The sequence below is a fragment of the Podarcis vaucheri genome (assembly GCF_965113315.1).
Source record: "Podarcis vaucheri genome assembly, chromosome: 3".
Lineage (NCBI taxonomy): Eukaryota > Metazoa > Chordata > Lepidosauria > Squamata > Lacertidae > Podarcis > Podarcis vaucheri.
The window spans coordinates 41,488,966-41,505,103 of record NC_138761.1 but is presented as its reverse complement, the minus strand read 5'-3'; the positions used below and the strand labels follow the sequence as shown (position 1 = coordinate 41,505,103).

General features: G+C 40.8%; 1 protein-coding gene across 4 annotated transcripts in view; it reads right to left on the bottom strand.

The window, feature by feature from the left end:
* The window catches only part of ZNF318 (zinc finger protein 318), a 22,245-nt gene extending 6,107 nt beyond the window's left edge, over window positions 1-16,138 (bottom strand). For 3 of the 4 annotated variants that reach the window (XR_014217855.1, XM_082216218.1, XM_082216217.1), the window contains exons 1-9: window positions 15,703-16,138; window positions 12,168-12,418; window positions 7,625-8,228; window positions 5,904-7,310; window positions 4,808-4,907; window positions 4,246-4,529; window positions 1,681-1,881; window positions 1,140-1,239; window positions 603-721 (exon numbers count right to left, since the gene is read on the bottom strand). Coding sequence is in view for 3 of the 4 variants with exons in the window: in XM_082216218.1 (XP_082072344.1) it covers window positions 603-721; window positions 1,140-1,239; window positions 1,681-1,881; window positions 4,246-4,529; window positions 4,808-4,907; window positions 5,904-7,310; window positions 7,625-8,228; window positions 12,168-12,418; window positions 15,703-15,912 (3,276 nt within the window). In the remaining variant the exon portion in view is untranslated. Of the gene's footprint in view, window positions 1-602; window positions 722-1,139; window positions 1,240-1,680; window positions 1,882-4,245; window positions 4,530-4,807; window positions 4,908-5,903; window positions 7,311-7,624; window positions 8,229-12,167; window positions 12,419-14,945; window positions 14,964-15,702 lie in introns of those variants that run through there. The other variant, XM_082216219.1, reaches the window with a different exon arrangement.

Sequence of the window (16,138 nt, the reverse complement as noted above, 5' to 3'; positions counted from 1 at the left end):
TGTGAAATTTCAGTAGTGGTACAGGTTTGTCTTCCTTAATATTTTATCTTCCACATCACCACCCCACTACTAATTGTACTTGCTTAGAAATGCAAGAGGGAGGAGAAAGAGTGGTTTTCCTAGACAATTATTATTCAGAATATCTACATTAGCAAAGCTCAGTTGGTATAGCATGAGACACTCTCAGGTTCATAGGTTCGAGCCCCACTGGGCAAAAGATTCCTGCGTTGCAGGGGGCTGAACTAGATGGCCCTTGTTGTCCCTTCCAACTCTACACTTTTATATATAAAGTAATATGAGAAAAGCTTTATTCCAATGAGGTGACAAAACTGCAGCATAAAACAAATCTAGTACAGTAAAATTTCAACTGAGTGTCAACTGAGAACACAGTCCAACAATATTATCTACAGTGACTCAGAAAGATTAAAAGTCCTTCCCAGCTCTACCTGGAGATGCCAGGGACAGAATTCAGAAGCTTTTGCATATTAAGTATATGTCATGCCACTTAGCTATAGCTTCTCCTCCCTTTTACAACGGAAGACTTTAAGACTTCAATAAGATGACTTTTAAACATTTTTATTCAAAACAAATACTCCAGGTACCTTATATTTCTCGTTATGCGGATTATTTTTCACATGTTGTTCTGCTGATATCTGATCTCCAAAAAATTCTTGGCACAGCTGACAGTAATATCCAGTGACCGGGATTAGAAATTCAGAACCTGAAATGCCACCCAAAACAATCAATTACAGAAATAAGATAATAAGACACACTACAGATCTGAACAACAAAAAATCCAAACAAAACACTAAAAGTACACAAAAAAGCCCTACAATTGAAATGAGCCAGTTAACCATGGATTCCACTTGAAACAAACTGATCTGAAGAATGGAAACCTACACTTGTTCAACAATTCTTATCACTGTATACTTTGTTTATCATTCAAATACAAATTTATGTTGCATTTCAATCCCCCACCAATTCAGTAACAGAGCAATTCATGCAAACAAAATAGCTGTCAGACATTTACTTGGAAGTGACAGTCTTTTGTTGACACTAATAAGACAAAACATTTCTTGGCAGTAAGGTGAACAATCTGGCCCTCCTAAACACCACTTAAACTATAAAAAGCAACTTACCTTTAGCAGGAACTGGTATCTTGTCAATGCGTTTTGTAAGGTCTTGCTTTGTTTCAGTTTGAGTCTTCAAATCCCAAGGTCTGTTATATGGATCCAAGGTCTATTTACAATGACAAAAGAAATATTAAAATGAGGTCTGCTTTCCTGCCAAATGCTAAAAGCACTGAGGAAAAACAGAACTATACATACCAAGTGGGCATGTACTGAACTGTCTCACATATTGACACTCAAAATGAAGCTGGGATTCAAATAGTTACCCTCAGACATTGAATATGTAAGAAAATATAAAAGTTGTTCTGTTTGATGTTTAAAATATTGGTATCTTAATTTTGGGTTCAGAAAAACAGAGGGCGTCTTATACGTGGAAAAATATAGTAAGTGACAAACCATACCAAAAAGATTAGGAATAAAAACTTATTCCAAACTGTATTTTCTAAAAGGAAAGTTGATTGGCATGTAGTTCTTTGCTTTCTACAAAACATTATTTTACAACTTGGAAGAGCAAATTAAAACTACTTAATGAAAACCTGATAGCACACACCTGCCTGTGCTTCTTATTATGCATATGTGTGAAGAAATCAAACATGGTCCCACAGATGGTATTGCAGTCCTTGCACCAGTGGTTTCCCGTGTCATAATAGTCATAAATATTGGTTTCCTGGGAATGCTGTTTGGATGGCTGAAAATGAGGTTCTGTAGACTTGGGGCTCCTGCACCCAGGTTTGTCATTAGTTTTTAAATCCTAAATTGGAAAAAATGAAATATTACTAACTGTGGAATGACAGCCAGTGCCTCAAAACTAGCCTTTAGTAGAAACCACACAAAATATACATATATGTAACTATGTATCACCTGCTTATCAATGCCCAGGATAATTCCACCATTTCAGTGAGGAGGCACTGCCGACTCAGATGTTGTTCAGTAAATAGGAAAGAACTTCCAACGAGACTCAAGCATGTTGCCAAGGTTGCAGGTACTAAGCAATCAAGGGATGACACCCCATGGAGTACACGGTGCATGTGTGCAGTATGCATACTTAAGTACAAAATACTTAACTACAAAATACCCAGCAACTCCCAATGAATTTGTAAATTCTCAAAAACACTTAAAAGTCTTTGAAAAAGCCAGGCACTTTGCATACTCTCTCTATATGAAACGAAATAAAATAAACACACACTTCTTCAGATAGACGAAAGCTCATACCAATAACCAACCTAGTTGGTCTCTAAGGTGCTACTGGAAGGAATTTATTTATTTATTTTGTTTGGTTTTGACTATGGCAGACCAACACGGCTACCTACCTGCAACTACTTTATATGATGCACTCTATATTGTGGCAAAACACAAGTGCTCAGGTTCTAAGGTTCTAAGCTGTCAATGAAGAAAGCTTGCAGCAGAAGAATCTGGTCTGTCTCAAATCTTGAATTACTGACTCTGCTATTGCATTTAACATACATGAGAAATGGTGTCTATTATGTCATGCTGTTTGACTCTTTGATCCCCTAGAGTATAATATACGTGATAAAACTATTTAGAAGTCCACATCCCTAGGAAAGCCTCCCTAAACGAGTTGTAAAGAGTTGCAGGGGAAACATAAATTGCTCTTCCAACCTATTGTAAGAACTGACTGGATCAGGAGACCAGAGTACCAACATAAGACCCTTGTATTCCAATCAAGATACTGTAGTTTTTTCTTCCAAAAATGTTTGTCAGTCAGTGAAGAAAAGCATTATGTTTAATGTTGTGTGCTCATATCCTCTAGCTCCCTTCTTTGAGAATCATAAAGAATGTTTTGGCATTATATAGACATCCCCCTCCTCTTCCACTGATCTGCTTGCTCCCACAAATAATGGGCTGTGAGCTCTAACAACTGATTTGTCTTTATATGATTATAAGAGCAGCTATGCTGGGATGAAGCCCATCTAGTCTAGCATTCTGTCTGTGGGAAGCCTACAAGCAGGGTCTAGTCGGCAAAGCAGACTTAAGGAGATCACATATCCAGTGTTTTCCATAGTGTTTCACTTTCAGAAGAGCTAGGAAATTTCTCCCTCATAGTTTCCAAGTTAATGAGTAGCAGAAGGGAAAATCCATCCTGATGCAAGCAGGCTGTTAGGTTTTGGAAGGCAACCCAAATTAGAATTGCATTCCCACTCAATTTTCTTGGGGGTTTTCCTGTCATTTTTGCAGAGACTGTGTCACTCCACACTTGTGATCAACAAGAAAAAACATGCATGTCTCCTTCCCGAATAATTATCAGATTCTTTTCATCAAACCAGAAAATGCCACAATGATTTCTTCCCTTTTTAAAATGTTTATTAAAGAAAATAAGGCTATTGCAGGAGCATAAAAATCTGCCTGAGGTAGAGAATTTCAAGTCAAAAGGTAATCATAGCAAGTCAAAAGGTAATCATAGCATTATTTAAGACAGAAAAAAAAACAGGAATGAATCATATTCAGCACCACATAGACTTCTCTCTTTATGCACTTCCTCAGGCTGAAGGGGAGAAAAAAAATCAACATTATATTATGGGTGTTGTGTTTTTAGCAATTTCTATTAATTCAATTTATGTAAGTTTTTCAAAACTGGACCACACAGAAAGCTATTTGAAATTAAAATTACAAACTCCATGAAATAATCAACATTCATGGTCCTTCAGAAACTACCTGATAACTGTTGTGCATAAACATTCTGGTTTTTTTCTACTCTGCAGAATGTCATCAGATTATTCTAACACCAGCCACCTCTTAAAATCATTCCCTCCACTCCTGGACCAGTGGAAAGGATTCAGGAAAGACTATTACCTCCCTGTCTTAGGCCTTTCTATCACCAACTTCCCTGTGGGAAGGATCTTGATTATTTTTTCTATGTTGATATTGTTTATTGTATTTTTTATGAATTTAATGTTACTTTTAAGTCACATGGTAAGAATGTGTGACCCCCAAAGTCAGGATACTAATAATACATAAAAATTATGTCAAACACAAGTGACAGCTTAACAAAGTTTGAACTTAATATGTAAGAAGAGGGTGGCAATAAATTCTTCCAAACACCCTGTTTTTACCAAAAGTGAGAACATCAGTTAGAATCAGCACTTAGAATTTTTACCTTGACTGAGTTGGAAGTTCTCTCCTGACCTTTTGCATTTTCTGACTTGTTTTTTTCTGATGAGTCCTTATTTTCTGAAGATTGCTTCCGGGACTTTTCAAATATATTAATACCCAGGATCTGAGCTACTTTGTCAAGCTCAGATTGTTTCTTCTCTGCAGCCTCTGCATGTAACTTCAGCTGAGAAATCTCTTTCATGATGTTGTCCTGTAGTTTGTTCACTTCTATTAGCAAAGGATCTTTGTGTCCATCCTTCTCCCTACGTTTCTTCCGCAGCATCTCCCCTGAGTCGGTCAAAGTAGTGGAGTAGGAAGCATAAGAAAATCATGTTAACACATGCAAAATTATTTTGCGTACCTAAAGGTGTCCCACACCATTCTGTTGGGCCCAAATGCCAGAAAGTTCTGTCCACATTACTGAATGCAGAACTGGCAATAATCAATACAGGATCCACAATAATTAATTCCTGTTTAGGATAATATTTAGGGGTGCCTAATCCTACACTTGGTATCACCACTATAGAGCATCACAGGGAAAAATGAGGCATGAGAGAAAGCAGTACCTTGCTGTTTTGAAAGTCGTTCTAATTCAGTCTTGAGATAGTGCAGTTTCTTCTGTCGTGCTTCCTGTTCAGACCTCAACTTCTCTCTTTCCTCCATTACCTAGAAAGTTAATGAAGGAAACAAAGGTATAAAAATACCCTCTTTCATGGACCAGTCAAAGAAATACTGCAAAGACCACTGGGATGTCTCCCACTGCTTTTTCTTGAATTTGAGAAATTCCAATAATCATGTTAAAGTAGCCTTGTGGATTAGTATCTGATGCAAATGCATCTCTGCTCAGAGGTTGCAGCTCATTTATTCTATGCTGTATCTATGTTGATTTTTCAATCAAAATAAGAGTTTAATAATTAACTTTTGCTTTTCTCTCAACTACAGAGGAAGTTCTTTGAAATGAGTGAAGGGGCTGCAGATGGAAAATGTTATAAAAAAAGAATCATACACACCCCTTCCTGCTGACAGAAGCCTCCAGTCTGAAAGAATGTTCTGTCAAAGGAGGGACACAACTGGATTTTTAATTAAAATTAAGCACGCTTAAGCCCACTGAAATCAATGGGCTGCAGCACATACTAACTGTTGGAACGTAGCCATAATCTACTGCAATGTAATAATATTAAGCATCCATTTTTGGAAATATTTGCCTGTTTTCCTGGTGAATTTAGTCTTGTACTAGTTACTATTCTAGAATCTTATTATTTAGTAGATGTTTCTCTTCACTCCTAAATGAAGACACCAAATGCACAAATGCAACTGAATATAAAAAGAAAACCTAAAAGAGATTTTTATGAGAACCTTGCTAATTTGGGATATTTCACAGGACTGTAATCTGTTTCACTTTGTTTCAAGAATTTTAAATGCTACTTGAAACACACTAAGAAACTCAACTCAGTAATAAAATGTGTCCTTGTTTCAAGTGTTTATAAGGCATCTCCTGCCACAGATTAACTGAACAGTCAAATATTTTTAAACACTGGAGGCACATTCTATTCCAAAAATAGCAATCAAGATTGAAAAATAAACACAGATACTCAGCCTTCTTATGCCTTTAGATTGTGTGTTGTAAGAAACAAAATTATCAACATCATTAAAAATACTCACCTTTAGCTTCTGAGAAGCCCGATTTCTTTCATCGGATATTCTTTCTTTAACACTTTTAAAAGGCTGAGAAAACTGAGGGGATAATTTTGAGTAAGTCGTAGCACTAGGGATTTGTACAAGAACAGAGTCATCTCTCTTGGTATCGGGAGTCCCTTTGCCTGTGGAAACCGTCTCAATAACTCGGAGGTTGGGTCGCGTGGGATTTGGTGGTACTGTCAGTGTGACAAGCCCATGTACATCTGAAAGTGTGGGGTCAGCCTGCTGAGGAGCAGCATACATGGGCCAGCCAGATGCTGCATATGCCATATAGTGTCCATATGCATCATAACCAGGAGGGGGCACTGTGGGAGATGGATAGTTTTGTGGCAGTTGAGTTGCAGTGAATGGTGAAAAGCGAGAAACTCTATACTGGGAAACCGAAGTGGAAGTAGAAGACAAATTAGGAAGAGGTGGAGCCGACGGCATTAGAGATATTGGGGAAACAGACTGTTCTGGTATAGGAGTGGGATTATTTTGCCCTACAGTTATGGTTTCTGTGTGCTCAGAATTTGAAATAGAGGGTATATCTTTAGATGGCGGGAAAGAACCAGAGGGAGAGAGAGAGTGATGCTGCCTTGATTCTGGAGAATGAGTGTCACTACGACTGCGACGCCTCTCCCTAGATTCCAATTTATGAGACGTTATTGAACGACGATCAGGAGAACGAGATGCTTTCTTCCCATGGAGGCGTTCCTGAGTGCGGGCAGCAAGCTTACCAATTTCAGCTACCCCAATGTCAAGACCAATAGTTTTGAGCAAGTCATGAATTTTCTCATACTCTGGTCTGGATTTTCCAGGTTTTACAGAGGGATTAGCAGGAGGTGGAGAACTTTCTTTCAGGCTTTCAGGTTCTTTAACAACACTAAGTGTTGACTTTAGCACAGCAGGGGAATTAATGCTAGAATCATCTTCATCATCACCATAAAGAAACTTCTCTTCATCCTCAATGTCAGGAAACCCACGCCTTCTCTTTTCCTGAGCACTGGTAGAATCTGCCATCATACCAAGAATGCGTGAAAAGCCACTCCCATCCTGGCTGGCTCTTTCATGAGGAAGTAAGAAGTCATTGTGCCGGTCTTCAGGCTCTGATATGGACTCATGATAGTCTTTCTGTTTCAAAAAACTGCCGAAATTCTGTTCGAAGGGGGAAGTGTTTTGCTGTTGGCCAGAATTTAGTTTCCAATTATGCACACTCCCTTGAGACTCTTTATTTGTAGATTCTGTAACTGCACTTTTGTTGAACTGTTTAAGGAAATTCTCCACCTCAGATGAAAAAGGAGCAATGCTGCTACGCTTCTGCGAAGGAGGATGATCTGTAATAAGGGGAGGCTCTTTGACAGAGGCAGAACTGCTGGAAAAGACTTCAGGCTAAAAGAAAAAAGAAATAATTGTCATTTGTGAATACATTCAGTGATAACCAATAAAACAGACAAAACTTTGATACACCAGGATCATAGCCAGTGGTTTAGAACAGTAACAGTCAACCGTAGGAAGGTGTGAAAGAGACACAGCAGTTCCTAAATATGCTGTTATTTTGGCATTTAAGATTCCACAACAGCAAGGGTGACCTGGGTATTGTTCTGAGGGTATCTACTCCAGAGATTAAGTATAATAAGATTTACTAAAAAGGAGCAAAGTGTAACTGACAGTTTAGTAAGGAGAGAAAAAAATATAGGCCAAACCTGCACAGAAGGATTGTCCACGCGTTTCTTCAAGATGGACTTTTTGGGCATTGCTGGTGCTTCATCCGGTCTATAGAGATACCGAGGTTCGGAAGACTGAAGTGGGTTGCTCCTGTCAGGGATCATATAACCATGTCCAGGCAATTCTTGACTCAAATTTCTGCTCAGCTCCTCTTCTCTTTTTCTCCTAGCACTTTCAAGCTCGCGGAAATCCAGATATGGTGGGCTTGGGCTCCTACTAGGACTTCGCTTACGATAGTTTCGTGTCCCTGGCAGGAAACCCTGAGGCTCTATGCTCATGTCAATTAGTCTGTCGTCTCTGTCATATCGAGGACGTTTGGGCTCTCGCCCTCTATCCTCTGATGAATATGAGGACTTCCTAAGTAGTACACCATCCCTATCAGTTTCCCTTGGGAGAGCCTGTAGATGGTCATAGTTCATGCTATAGTCTGATTGGTGGAGGAAAACATCCCTACTATGAGAGTCCTCATTATGTCTCATACTGAAAGGACTAGAAGCATGTTCCTCACAGGAGGGATATCGCTCAAGGCTTCGAGGACGTGAAAGGCCTCTGCTAAATATTGGACCATCGGCCAAGTCATCCCTGATAAGAGAGGCACATAAGGTACAACAAAGTCAGGAACTTGGAACAGCATCCCCTGAACTCAGAGAGGCGTAAAATGCATGATTCATGCTTTGAAGCTAAGATGGCTGGTTCTGGAGATGCTGCATATTAAGCAATACCTTCACCACTCATTTTAGAGGTCTTGATATTTATGACCATGAGACATGCAACATAAACAGAGGAGAGCCAAGACCTGAGAGCACCTTGTTCCATGAGTGAAATTTTGCCCACAGAACTCTGGATCCAACCAAGTATCTTTATTTTAAGCATTAGCCTGGCAGCCAAAGGCAACAACGGGCTGCATGCAGGTGAGTGAGTAGGCTGGCAGAGGAGGGACAGAGCGTTCTGCTACTTCTGAGCCCAACAGAGAAACCCAGAGGCTGCCAGAGGAGGAAAGCCTCCTCCTCTTGGCCCAGCACAGAAACACAGTGCTTGTCCCTCCTTTGACCTGCAGGCTAGTAATTTTTGTAAGATTATTTCATACACACACACACACACCTTAATTGTTTTACTTAAGTTTGGACTACATACATTACATTACAATTCATTCATTCATTCTTGTCTGACTGACCATCCATCCAGGGAAGCAATAACTTCATCAGGATGGAAACAGGAGAAGTGAGCAACATAACATTACTTAGAAGTATTTTTACACCATGGCTATTATGATTCCTCCATCATCAGCAACAATATTATAGAAGAAAACATAAGCATTTTCCCTGCTAGTATTTTCAAAACCTGCTTTCTGAGATTCCCCCCCCCATGCACCCAGCATTTAGAAGACAAAATATCACTGTCCTTAACAGTTCAAAGATTTTTCAAGAAAAACAGTGAAGTTTATATAATATATGCATGTAATGTAATTTGTGAATGAACAGTGAAATGTGGTTTTGCCGATTTCTTGGTCTTTGACATTATGAGCAGCTCATCACACAAACTGGTCAAATAATCAGACCAAAGTGTCCCAACCTCAAATGTGAACTTTAAAACAGAACAGCAATGCCACTTTGACAGGAGCAAATAATACAGAATTACATTCTAAGGTCTTTCACAATCTATTGTGTACATCTGCAACCAAAAGGTAGTTAGTTCCCAGGAGAATAAGGTAGATAATGGCAAATGGGACTCAACTCAGTTATCCAACACAGTGCTCTGGTTTAGCTATAGCACTTAAGCCACTATAGACCCAATTACACCTAAAACAAGTCCATAGGATCAGGATATCAATTGGAAGAGAGTTTCAATCACAACTATGTTAGCAAGATTAAGTTGCCACTCTGAACTAGCTACAAACAATGGACAGTGCAAGTATCCTATATACAAAAAGTGAATTCAATTCTCCAGCACAGAAATTTACTTAAGTCAAAAGAGCAGCACTGATGCACATGAGGCAATTGTCAGCAGGCTCAGGAAAACCTCAAGATTTGTAGAATTACACAAAAGACTTAAGGCAAAAGAATCCAAATGACAATTGAGTATATCCTGTAGACCAGGGAAGTCCAACCGGTCGACCGCAATCAACTTGTTGATCCCCATGAGGTTTGAGTTGATCATGGTCGATTTTTCCTTTGGGGGGGGGGGAATAGGACCTGGACCCGGCGCCTCCATTTGCGCATGATCGCTAGAATAGAAGACATAGTTTTCACTGTGAGGCTTTTTGTTTCCTGATCAATCTTTTGGTGAGTGATTTTTCCATTTCCCCCCAAAATAAAGCTCAACAACTTTGACTTTCCTCCCCAAAAGAAGCTCAACAACTTTGACCTGAACCCCGGAAGAAGGTCATATTTTTTTTCTGTGAGCAGATCGCAGTCTCTTGGGAGTTGGACATCCCTGCTGTAGACAACAAATACTGACTCACTGTTAAGGGGCATGGACAGAAGGAAAATCCTGAAAGCAAGTATAGACAACTAGCACCCTAAGCATGGGCACTCAACTACAGATCCAACTTACGCCATCCTTGTTCTTATGACTTTGCTGTTACTTTTTATGTCTCAAAGACTCTTCCGTTTCACAAGAAATATCAGAAAAATAAAGAAAATGAAAGCAGTTTCACCCTAGAAATAGTACTTCCCCCAAGAAGCACTAATTAGTAAATTTACTAAATGGGTGCTTAATTCTCTCTTGAACTTTGATTCATTTTCAGAAAGCAAATATTTCAGTTCTGTATTTGCTGTTATTGCTAACCTCTTAGATCAGAGTCTACTAAAAATAAAGTGAGCAGAAAAAAACAGGTAGTACTGTAGATTGAACAATTAAAAATCCTCATGATTTCAATTAAGGAAAAATGATTAAAAACCAGCTTTGTACTTTTTTGCCCATCTCCCACCATTCTTCTTCAGAAAAGGTTGTGTGAAATTATCTGCATGCACCATACTCCTCAGATGCAAACATATTTTCAAAACCTCTCGTAATACTATCATTGATGCTAGCAGAAGAACGCTGTTCTAAATCTATTGTTTTCCACTCTGTGGGCAATATTGTATACATTCAGCAAGAGTATACATTCAGCAATATTGTATACATTCCGAAAGCTTGTCCTGGGTGTTTACTAAATATTCATACCAACGAGGCCCTGCTAAAGTGATGTTTGGTGTGAAGAGTGCACAAACATACACCAACAGGCCACAATTCACACTACATGTCCTACGTAAAGAGGAGACGCATAAATAAATTCCCACCCATCCTATATAGCACTACATGTGAACAAGCACTCAGCAATTTCTTATGATTACAATCTCACTAAACTGTAAATGGTCCACTCCTTCTCCAAAGCTTATTTACAATTCCTGGATCAAAGCAACTTTATTTTCTGCCACTGCAATCAACGTTGTAGTAAACTTCTCTGAAGGATTACATTATAGGTTAACCTGTCTCTAAATGATTCCTCCCCTATATGCAAGTAAAATAATTAGTCATTTCCCACTCTTAATAATGCAGTGTCTGCCTTCACAAAAGCCAGCATGACAGGAAGGAGAAAAAGTATTCATCAGATTTCATAAAAGACACTCTCCTATTTATTTATATATACTGGGAATAAAGTACCCAGAAAAACTTTACCAGCACTGCTACCACCATTCAGCAGGGAAGAACAAAATTTAAATGTACCCCTCCAGTCAAATGAGCTAATTAAAAAATAAAAATAAATTATGCTTCACAATATTCTAACATAAAAACTTTATCCACAGTAGTTCACCACTGAAATAAATTCTCATAAAAACTCAAGAGTGTTGATCTAGTGAGAATCTTATGTTGCCTTCAGCCAACTAGCTGTTTAACTTCCTAATTTATGTTTTTTTATCTTCAACTTTATCCCTTTCTAATTTATGGGCATTTATAATATATTCCATCACTATCAACAACATGGTTAACATTACAGCAACAACAATCATACATTCATATTATTCCTGTACTTGTATGCATGCAGTTCTTCAGAATCTAATCTTACTGCACAATTTTAGTTTAAGAGCTACCACCGGGTTTTGGCAACTACTTGGGAGTACCAATATGACGTAAAAGTGAAGAAAGCAAAACATCTCTTAGATGTGGGATTCTTGATATATTCCATCCAATACAATTTCCATACAGTGGTGCCTCGCAAGACGAATGCCTCGCAAGACGAAAAACGTGCAAGACGAAAGAGTTTTCCGTTTTTTGAGTCGTTCCGCAAGACGAATTTCCCTATGGGCTTGCTTCGCAAGACGAAACGTCTTGCGAGTTCGTTTCCTTTTTCTTAAAGCCGCTAATAGCCGCGCTTTGCAAGACGAAAAAACCGCAAGACGAAGAGACTCGCGGAACGGATTAATTTCGTCTTGCGAGGCACCACTGTACCATCTCACAGCAGGTTGGTGATCATTTCTATCACCTATGATACAAGAACTAGAAGGTGTAATTCTGAAAGGCTATTCTTCAGAGGCATACCTGTCCAAATCACTTAGACTATCAACTGGTGAGCCTAGTCTATCAGATATTCTCTTTCTCTCAGGTGTGTCAATGCCGTAACGGTCATTGCCAACTGTGATCCGTAAATTCTGTTCCACTGAAGACTCAGAATGTCGACTTGGAGAATGCCGGCCTGGGGAACGTGAGCGCCGGCCTGGGGAACGTGAGCGCCGGCCCGGGGAACATGAGTGCCGGCCCGGGGAACATGAGCGCCGGCCTGTGGAACGTCTCTGCAATTGGAGAAAAATACAGTTCCATCATGCTAATTATTAGGATAGATTACGTTATTGTTGTAAGCTGCTTTGACATCACCTTTGTTGCTTTGAAATGAAAACTAATCAAATTAAATTCAAGGAATAAGCCAAAACCACTGTGAAATTAAACAATTTAAAGTGTTAACGCCAACTTAAATCAGACAATGCACATCAAACTTGCACTCATCTGCACTGAAGGCATCTGTGAACACATGCGTAGGCAATGGAACTAGATTGACAACTTTACCATTAAGAAAAATTGCAGCCAATAATGTAGAGCAGAAAATATCCCCAGTGATGTTTGTTTCTACAGAATATTCTCACTTTCTTGGAATATATTGTTTCATAAAATTAATTAGTAATAAAATGGATGGAAAGAATAGAGTTAAATTTGGGGCATTTCAAAGTTTCAACATTTTTTTGGTTAGATGACTGTCTCTGGAAAGCATCTTCTCTCTCACATGAGAACTACTGATTTGTAGATTTGTGTGCTCAAGCATGCATGTATAAACAAGGCTTAATTAAAATCCAAAAACCAAATACAGTGGTACCTCTGGATACATACACCTCTGGTTGCGTATCCTTCGGGTTACGCATGCGGCAAAGCCGGAAGTATTTTTCTGGGTTTTGCTGCGTGCATGCGCAGAAGCACTCTACCGCACCGCGTGCAGAACAGGCACCTCCGACTGCAAATTCCTCAGGATCTGACCAGAACTCCGGAACGGATCCCATGCACAACCAGAGGTACCACTGTAATTCAAATAAACTAAATCCAATCCCAATCAATTTAAGGCACTGAAAAATTCTGATTCAAAATTATCCAGAAAACTCACGTAACTGCTTTGCCACAGTACATGACTACTGGTGAATTCATGTTTATAAATATGCAATTTTATATGGGTAGTTTTATAAACTCCACCCATGTATCACTTATGCTATGAGCAGAAATAAAACCATAATATCAGTTTGGGGCTCCTTTATCTAACCTGGAAGTGACTTATGTCCCTCTCAAGTAGGCTACTGTTCACTTCTAAGTTGGGTTTCAACTCCCCAGCTATCACAAGTTTTCAGCCTTTCCTTTTAAGAACACTGGGCAGCAAGTCAGCAGTCTGGATTTTCAGGAAAATCTTTATACAGTACTATTAATTTCCTGGAATCTTGCCTGAGAATTGTACAATTATTTTATAAATGGCCTAAGTCAATTTCACTATTTTTTTATGCCACTGAAGATTTGGGGAAAGCTCCTGCTCACTTGGTTGGGCTGATCACAAGCAGCTCTGCTCATTCTAAGCCAGAAGATCAAAAAGGACCAGTAGCAGGTTCTTACTCATACTCTAGGAGCTTTAATGAAAGGTCCCCACAATTCTGTTCAGTTTTCTTGATCTACATATTACATCAGTGCTGTGCCCCCAGCACTATTTTCCTTAGAGTAGAGGTAGCTAACCCCTGGCCTGGAAGCTGAATCAAGCCTCCCAAATCATTTCCCTGGCCCTCTAAAAAACCTACCAATTTTGGGAGCAAATAAGAGAGACATAACATTGGGGTGGGTGAAGTAAACAAACACACACACACACACAGTCTAGTGCCCTGATGACGATCCAATCAATCCCTGCCCAGCCATCAGTCTGATAACTTGATGAACAGGGAGGTCCCTGCTGGGCTGGGGAATGTGAGGGCCAGCTTGAGGAACAGCTAAGGGCCAAGGGCCTATGTGCCCTGTGTGCACATGTGAGTGTGGGTATGGAAGCGTGGGATGGCCACATCCACCACTGGCATGAGGTCCCTGGAGGTCTGGTTAAATGTGTATGTGACTCATGTGTTAAAAAAAATCTATAATGATGGGAAAGGATTTGGCCCCACACTGCTTACAGCAGTTTTCCTCAAACTTGAGTCCCCAGCTATTGTTGGATTACAACTCCTATCACCTTAAGTTAGCAGGACCAGTGGTAAGGAATGATGGGAGTCGTAGTTCAACAACAGCTGGGGATCCAAGTTTGAAAAACACTGGAGGCTGCCACCTTTAATTTCCAAGAAATTGCGAGCTAGGCTAAAAAAAAACAAATACTCTTGCTGTCTGCCCACATAACTGATTTATTTCCCTCAGTAACGGCTAAGTATTTTCTAGTACTGCTTTAAGAGATGGGGTATAAAAAGTTTTTGTATAAACTTACTGTAATTTGTCTAACAGCAATCCTAAACAGAGTTATCAGAAATCAAATCCCATTGAATATAAAGAGGCTTATTTTTGAGTCAATATGCTTAGGATTGTGTTATATTCTGCTATAGGAACAAGCATAGTAAAATTATAAATCAAAACAAATATACTAAAACTCTTCTAAACCTATACTATGTTTAGTTTCAAACTTAGCATGGTCCTACGTTCCTATTCAATCCACAAAGAACTAAGCTCCCACAGCCTACAAGCATTCTCTGTTTTTCTAAGAAAGAATAATGACCAAAGAACCTGAAGATAAATTCCCAAAAACATGTTGGGCAACCCTACCATTAGGAAATGAAGAGTGTGCCTTAGGCAACTGCTTTTAAGGGTAATGGAAGGGCAGCGAATCTGTAGTAGTCTGTTATTGTTATTATCTTCCTACTGCCAGCAAGGGGGGTGGAAGAGGTTTTTCTGGATTTTCTGTCTCATGTTCCAAAATCACTGAACCAGCCTTATGAACCATAAACGGAGGGCAGGTGTACCACTTGCTCCTCCACCTTAGGCAACCTCTTAGGCCAGCTCTAAACTTACTGAGACGTCTTACTAAATTAAATTACTCCCAAGTAAGTGTGCATAGGATTGCGTCCTCCGTGACTTTTGTGGGGGGGGGGGGAGCCCGCCAACTTTGGCTGAACAACTATGCCTTTGTGTTAGTCCTCCCCTAACCAAAACTGTGCTTGCAGGTACAACTGTTGGGGGGATGCCAGAGGTTGCTAAGGCCCTGGCCCAGCGATGTGAGAGGTCTTTGTGCACTTCGGGAGCGCGAAAGGAAGATTCGCCTTTCCTGAAACCTGCAGGAAAGGCGACGACAGGAAGAGACCAAAGGGGATATACTGTATCCTTCGTTTGTCACCACTTCGGTGTGTGACTCAGGCGAGAAAGCGAGCGGCCAGGCAGGGAGCCGTTGCCATGGCCGTGGGGAGGGCGGGGGATTAAGGGGAGGGCGGACTAATATTCCCAAGGCCCGGTCCTTCGGTCGCTATGCCGGGCAAGCCTGCTCTGAGCCGGCCCAGTTCCGGTTCCCCACGGACGGAGACCGTACCCGACTACTGCGGCGCGGGGACGGCAAGCGGCGAGAAGAGCGGCTGCTGGACGGCGAACGGTACCGGCGGCCTCGCGGGGAAGGCGAGCGTGAGCGGCGCGGGCTCCGGCCCCGCGTCGAACCGGAGGCAGCGGAGCGGGAACTGCGCGAGCCCGATCTACTGCTCTCTTTGGACCGGCTGGAGGAAGACACGCTACTGGTACGGTACATGGCGCTGCCGGCGGTGGTGGTAGTGGCGGCGGCGGCTCAAGGAGCCCCGGAGGCCGGCCGCCCTCACTCCTCGCCGAGGCCGCTCCTCCTTGCTCCTCCTGCTGACCATCCTCCCTCAGCACGCTCCATGCGTGCATGCGCGCGCGCACCGGACGCAAACGCAAGAGCCCGAGGTTACAAAAAGCTTCCTCGGGCCGCCCCGACAAAATGGCGGATAGGGAAGGCG